Source organism: Trichechus manatus, unplaced genomic scaffold, assembly GCF_000243295.1.
Source record: "Trichechus manatus latirostris isolate Lorelei unplaced genomic scaffold, TriManLat1.0 scaffold00274, whole genome shotgun sequence".
NCBI lineage: Eukaryota > Metazoa > Chordata > Mammalia > Sirenia > Trichechidae > Trichechus > Trichechus manatus.
In genome coordinates this window covers 731311-738792 of record NW_004444210.1, presented here as the reverse complement: position 1 = coordinate 738792, position 7482 = coordinate 731311, and the positions used below count along the sequence as shown (strand labels likewise).

Here is a 7482-nt window from a genome sequence, read left to right as displayed (position 1 = left end):
AAAAAATTTTTGGACCTGGGAATTTGCAAAGTTCCTTTAGAGCTAGATGAGGAGAAATCCAATATATCTTCAGGAACAGGGAGTTCCAGTGACATACTCACACTGACCATTTTTTTAAATAGAAAAAGAAAATGAAGTCAGAATGAGCAGTAGTGGCTGTCTATTGCAGTAGCTCATTATCAGACTCTCAGATTGAGATGCTTTAATTATGTAAATGCAACTAGTGGATGAGTGTTAATAAACTTCTATTTAAATGAAATAAATCAAAATTCTGCTTCTCCTTAGCACATTATATTTTAATTAAATTCCCAAGCACAGTCAGTAACTGTGAAGTTACACAGTTGACAAAATCAATCACTAAGAAGTGTAAATCAGCTAGATACTAGTCTAACATAAAGCACATGGTAATTAGGCAGTTTTGATAATAGAAGTTTCACATATGTCACAAGGGGAGGATACTGTGATTCTCATTTTTAGCATTCCAGATAGGTACTACTAGGAAGAGTATGCCAATTTTATCAAGGTCCCACAAACTCACCAATACCTGGCTTAAGGTATGTCCTGTCTTATAGAATAAGGACACCAATTCCTGCCTTTTAAAGAACTTAAGTGAAAATTCTACTTTTTGAAAGTCATCTTTCTGTGACAGTCCTTGCCTCTTTGTCTCTCACTCTGCACACACACACACACACACACACACACACACTCCACACTCACAAAGGCATATAACTCCAACAAACAAACAATTTCCCCACTAAAGAACCACAGCTATTTCACCAACCTTATACAGTAGCGGCAATTTTCCTAATTTCAGGAGTGCAATCTGATTTGTTACATTTTTCATTTTTTGAATCCTTTTTAAATCATCTGCAGTTCCATAATTCACATCAATGACTTCAGCCTGAAAAAGACAGAATAGTACAACCTTATAGGGGAAAGCAGAGCTATTTGCACATTTAGCATGAAAAAAAAAAAGGACTTATAATAATTTGAAAAGTTCAAAGGACAAATAATTCCACCTTTACCAGTCCCAATCACCACAAACATGACCTTTTTCTTTTCATCAGGTACAACTGTTATGGTCATTCGGGGAAAAGCTGTAGAGCCATCTTAGCTTTACCATCTCCAATCTGTATAAATTAGCAGCTCCGGTTTATTCCTCTAACAGACCCCCATGTGTGGTATATCCTATATCCATGTTTCTGGAATTTGGATCTCTTTATACAGCACTGTAAGATTAAATTCCTTCAAGTTTAACAATGATCATATGGTTCTCAGGCTTGAAAAAAAGGTAAAAATCCTGTATTGTTATACAAATTAAGTACAAAAGCCCTGCTTCTAGTTCCAGCATCATGCAATGTGCAGCTGCTCGGGCTGTGCATCTATCAAGCTGTGAACGATAACCCTGGGGCTGTGCAAGTTATAACCTGTACAACCACATGGGCTGATCCGGCAAGCAAGGACTTTAGAATATGGCCCCAAACTACCATTTCCTACTACTTTCCATAGGTATCTACATTATTATTGCTCATTCTTTAAAGCCCTGTTTAACTAAATGGAAAAATCCCCTGCCTTTCTGGAGATTCTCGAAGGAATGATTTGGGATAGTTGTCCCCTCCCTCCTCCTTGAAAAGTACTGAACTACAGGTTCTATCAGACACATATTTCTACTAGCCAAGGAAGTTTCCTTTCAGCTTTACTTTCTATAGTTTCTATTACTAAGATAATAGTTGTCACGCTTTCTGGTGATAAAATTCAATTATAATACAAAATATGCTGCTTCAAACTACAGCAGATATTCACAGAGGTGCTGATAAGAGAAGTTAGCAGTGGCAAAGAGTGAAAGAGATGGAGGTGGGGAGTTAAGATTGCCAATACCCCATCTTTGTCAGTTAAAGCCAATGCATTTCAACTTATTATATACAAGAGGCTTCCCATAGAAGATTCACGTGAAAAAAAAACCTCCTTCTCTAGAACACTTGAATATTACTGCGAGATAGGTCAATCTACCTTTTAGAAGGAATATTTCTGGCATGAAATATTTCCTTAGCCATCACACTCATCTGCTTCTGTCAAGACTCTACTAATACTTTAAGGCTTATTTTAAATGTCACCTTCCTGATGAATTCTATTTCTCTATTGCCCAATTATATATGAACTCTCTCTATTTTGAATCCTGGAGTCAGGTGTTTCTGTCTCTCTTAAAGCCCTCATGAGACTGGTTGCTTGGTAGAAGTATTTGATTGTCAGTTTTAGCTTCCAGTACAGGGAAAGATCCTTGGTGGCATGCCCACCACACACACGTGTTCTTACCCAGAGGTCTAGCACAGGCTGTTGGCTCATCTGTTTTGAATAGAAATTATTACATCTCATACAACATCTCTTAAAAGTTAAGCTGTACTTTCAAAATGCTTCACCAAGAAAACTGAATTCTTAAAAACACTTCTGTCAGAATAGTTTTTGATTACAAGTTTGTTCCTATTAAAACTTGATTGGATCAGTATCTTATTAACACCCTGTTTGAGTTTGTTGATACCATTACCATATAAATAACTGTTGATGTATGATTTTAAAGGCCTGATTAAATAAATGATCACATAATATTAATTATCACTTTGCAAAAATGAGAGAATTCCTATTTTTCATTGCAATTTCTAAGCTACTAATTATCCGTGAGTCAGTGGCAGCGTCTTAAAACATGTTGGTGCAGTGGTAAAAGCGCTCGGCTGCCAACCAAAAGGTAGGTGGTTCGAACCCACTGCCACTCTGCAAGAGAAAGATGTAGCAGTCTGCTTCCATAAAGATTACAACCTTGGAAACCCTATGGGGTAGTTCTACTCTGTCCTATAGGGTCGCTATGGGTCAGAATTTGATGCCAATGTGTTTGCTGTTTTTGGTTTCTTACACAATTGATTATAATTACTAACATATTTTTTATATTTAGTAGGGTTTAGGGGAAAAGAAAACCTTACTGGTTTGAGAGGATGTGGGTAAGTCTGTGACCTTTTGTTTGCTTATATACTAGAAATGTAGGTCAGTCAAACACACACATGCACACACTCCTATGAAAAAGGCATTTATGGAATTGGAAAATAGCACGAGCTTGAATCTACTTATCTTAGTAGGCATGTTTCCAAAATATGTAGAGAAATTTGAGAGGTCATAGGCAATGACTTTGGATTGTTTAGATACCATAAACATGTGACAGTTATCAAAAAAAGTGTAGGAAAATAGCTATAGTTTGAATCAACAATGGCAATTTCAGTTAAACAGCTCTTCGACTCATTTGCAATAAATAACACGTCAATAGATTAAAGCCTTTTAAAATGTAAGAAGCTTTTTTCCACAAAAATATTCTTCATTCACAAGCATCATTCTATCAATTTATTTTGGCATACGCACTTTGAGGCTACGTATTAAAAATCATGGTCTCAATGTTCTGATGGCTTGACAGACAATAATAAAATATATATATATACTGCCTCCAACAGATGCTTCTGAACCAGTTCCTTTCTGAAAGTCTTTCCTATTTACCCTCAAGCAAACTGAAAATCATAGCTGCAAGAAAGCATATTGAATTTTTCTGAGGCACAAATCAATATACAAAGATATGATAAAATGTCAAGCCATTTCTTCCTACACATTCTTCGTTGCTAAAATGAACCTCTTCTTATTGCATTTATTCTGTCATCCTAGAATATCATCTATTCTACTGGTTGGGGTGCGGTGTTCAATTTACGTCCAAATACCAGAGAATAAGTCACATCTTACTGGTCCCCTTGAGAAATGTCAAATGAGCAGGAACCTAGGTGCCGGCTGCTCTATTCACTGCGTGTGCACCACAGTTTTTCTACTGAGGAACTTCACTGAAATACAGGAGACAGTAATTGAGAGGTGTGGAAATTTAATGGAACTTATTTTGTTGTGATTTTTTTTGTTACATGAGAGAAAAATAAAAAATTCTACATTTATTTTTATTTGTTTTACACACTAATTTTCAATATAAAAAAAAGAACATACTACAACAATTAAAAATAGAAAACAAAATATTTTATAATTTGGTTAAAAATAAAGTATTAAGATGGTGACAGAAAGGGATGTGGCACATAGAAACAGAGGAAGATTGGTATATTTTAAGAGTAAAAATTAAAATGCAATTATCTACTGTCAGTGGTAGACTATATAAAGAGAAGGAATTATTAACCAAACAATTATCAATGACTCTGCCAGGCTTTGTGCATATAATATTCCATTTCTCAGCATAGAAATCCTGTATTATCATCATTTTATAGGCAGGGAAAATGAGGCTTAGCGAGGTGAAAGAACCAAATCACATGATTGGAATTTGAGAATGAAGTGAATGTTTTCCTCGGCCAGGAGTGTATTTCATTAGTAAGGGCAATGAACACTTTGCAGTCACTGTCACTGCAGGGCAGAAGAAAGATGTGGCAGTCTGCTTCCCTAAGATTACAGCCTTGGAAACCTTATAAGGCAGTTCTACTCTGTCCTATAGAATGGCTCAACAGCTGTTGGAATCGACTCAACAGCAATAGGTTTGTTTTTTTTTTTTTGGTCACTGGAGGTAGTAACTCCTGAGGACACACAGCTATCACAAATAACAAAAAAGGTCTATAAATCTTTGACTGAAAGCCATTTGCTAATGGCTTTCACACTTTATGTAAGGGTGAAACATTATCTCTGAAAGAAATCTAATGTCAAACATATAAAATGGTCAAAGCAAAACTGTTTTATAATTACCAGCTAGGAAATCCAAAGAGCAGAAACTCAGTACACCCCTCACCCTATGCCTCTTGAAACAAAAAGGGTTTTTGTAAAGGCAGAAAAATCACTTCTAGATTCTTTCCACATAGTAACCGAAACTTTGTGACTCTTGGGAAGTACTCATTTCTCTCTCTCTCTTTTTTTAATGACTGTCCAGTATCATCAGCAGTAAAGATTCTAAAGACATCATGAAATGGGCAAGACGTTTGCTTCAGAGACAGAAGATTTGGAAAACTGAACTCCTGTCTATAAAGGAATAGAGAGCAGTGTCTATGCTGATCAGAAACAACATAGAAGAGAGTAAGAGAAACAAGCAGAATTATTTCGCTGAAGTCAGTTAAATAAAAGAAATGGAGCATTCCTGAAGGTAATGAGGTCAGAGAAGCATCCAAGAGACAATCTACCAGGGGGTGGCCTGGGCTCCACCCCAGGAAACAAGTCTTCACCGCGCTTCTCCTCCATCTTGAAGTAGCAAAAATTACTCATGCTTATGAAATAATTAGAGATTTTTCAGGATTGACATTTTCAACCAAATCAATCATTCTGAGTCCTCTTAGTTCTTCTCTAAGAGGGACTAAGAAAGAATGTACAGAATGTTTGAAAAGTATGCTCCTACTAAAACTAATTTTCTACTCAAGTCAGATATGGTAAATCCAAGCAGTCCTGATACTGATAAAACACAATTTTATGATACGAAATATTCTTCTAAATACAAGTTTTCACTTCAGAAATTTACTACAAACTTATATATTCTATCTTTAACCTGCCTCAGATTAAAGTGTTACTGCTTATGAAAAACTTGTAAACTCAGAATGATCTGTGTTTACTTTTCTTTCTAAAATAATTGGCACATAAGTATTGATGGAGTTCAAAATTCAGAGATTGTTAGAATTTTTGAAACGAAAACAATTAATACTTTTTTTTTTTTTTATCATGCAAAGGCTTACCATCATAGAAGTAATACTGAAGACCACATATACCAAAAAAACCAAGCCCGTTTCCGTTGAGTCGATTCTAACTCCTAGCGACCCTGTAGGACAGAGCAGAACTGCCCCATAGGGTTTCCAAGGAGCACCTGGTGGATTTAAACTGCAGACCTTTTGGTTAGCAGCCATAGCTCTTAACAACTAGCCACTAGGGATTCCAAAGACCACATACAGTGAAGTATAAAAACTAAGACGCCCACCGCCCACTCCCTGAGCAGACGTAACTAATCAATCACGATCCTTTCAGACCCCTCCTCGTGTACTCTAGATTGCACGCTAGCTTCCCAAGACCAATTAGATAGGAGTTGGACCAATTAGATAGGAGTTGGCATAAGCAGGAGAGATATTTGAAATATTTAATACCTTGTGTAGCACAAGCACTAATCATTTAAATGGACCCTCAGTCAATCAGAAGGGACAATAGCTAGTGTGCTAAATGCTACTTAAGACTTTGCTAGATGGTTGAAAACAGAAAACAGGTACAAACTAGAAACAGGGGTTGACGTTTGTGCCTAGGCCTTCGCAAAGTGGGCAGAGGATGAGACTAAGAAGCAGATAAAATCAAGAGGTGGGTAACAGCATGAGGAGGTGCACAGGAAACCCCAGGTGTTGGGAAATTGGACATTGAGTGTGTGTGTGTGTCTGTGTGGAGGACAGATAAACATTAAACTGTACAGAGCTCTTATGATATACAGGGATAATAAAATCAAAACATAACCATTTATTATGTCCCCTCTACGAGACATTTTACCAAGGAGATTATGTTAATTGCTTTCAGTCCATCTTCAGAACATTCATATTTGCTAGATATTTCTGACCATTTTATAGAAGAGGTTGCTGAGCTTATGATTTATTGAGGTGTGTAGTTTTATAATTGCTTACCTAGATGTCAGTTTCTCCTATTGGACTGCCAGCTGAAGGTGGGCAAGGTACAAAGCCTTCGTATTTATCCCTGTGTCCCCAGTGGGTGGCATATAAGAAGCACTGAGTATATATTTGCTCAGTGTTGAATGTTTATTGTTATATTAGTAAGATCCAGCTAGTTAAACTCTATATGAGTCAGTCAATGTTTCAGTATTAAATTAAAATATAATGCATAACATTAATAACCACTGGCCCCTTTATTTAATAAACGATATTCAACTTATTAAGGTTAAGATATTGAAGAAGTTGCAAATTCATTCAAAAGAACTCTGTCTAGAGACCGTAAAAGTAATATAAGACAGAATTCTACTGCTTCGAAAATCAGTTGGATTTAGTATATTAAGATAGTACACAAACTTAAGGACCAACTTTTTCATAGATCTCTCTAGTTTTGAAAAGATTGAATTTTTAGCACCTAGTGAAATAAGTCTAATTAAGTAAACTACATATTTAAATATTAGTATCTTATGGAATTTAAAATATAAATTAAGCTTGCTGAGGAAGTTACATCATCACTTAGCTTTGCAAGAGGTATGTTTTAAATCAAATCAGAAATAAAAATAAAAACACAGATCTAGAATTTTCCTTCAAATAACAATTATAGAGATTTTGACTCTTTAGAAATAACTTTAGGCAAATTAAAAGTCTGTTTCCAAAAGCTTTCTCAATAGAAATTCAGTGTCTGTCCTGATGAAGAGGGGGAAAACACTGCGCTTTAACCACTTAGTTGAATTCAACTATCTTTGCTTTAAAACTTGCATTTCAGGAGTTCCGGCAAAAGGGCGCTCTA

The 7482-nt window shown here is 36.0% G+C and overlaps 1 protein-coding gene across 1 annotated transcript in view; it reads right to left on the bottom strand.

Moving 5' to 3' along the window:
* The window catches only part of NAALADL2 (N-acetylated alpha-linked acidic dipeptidase like 2), an 826538-nt gene that overhangs the window by 628853 nt on the left and 190203 nt on the right, over window positions 1-7482 (bottom strand). Inside the window, 2 exon segments of the mRNA XM_012559589.1 lie at window positions 545-593; window positions 764-901. Coding sequence (XP_012415043.1) covers window positions 545-593; window positions 764-901 — 187 coding nt within the window.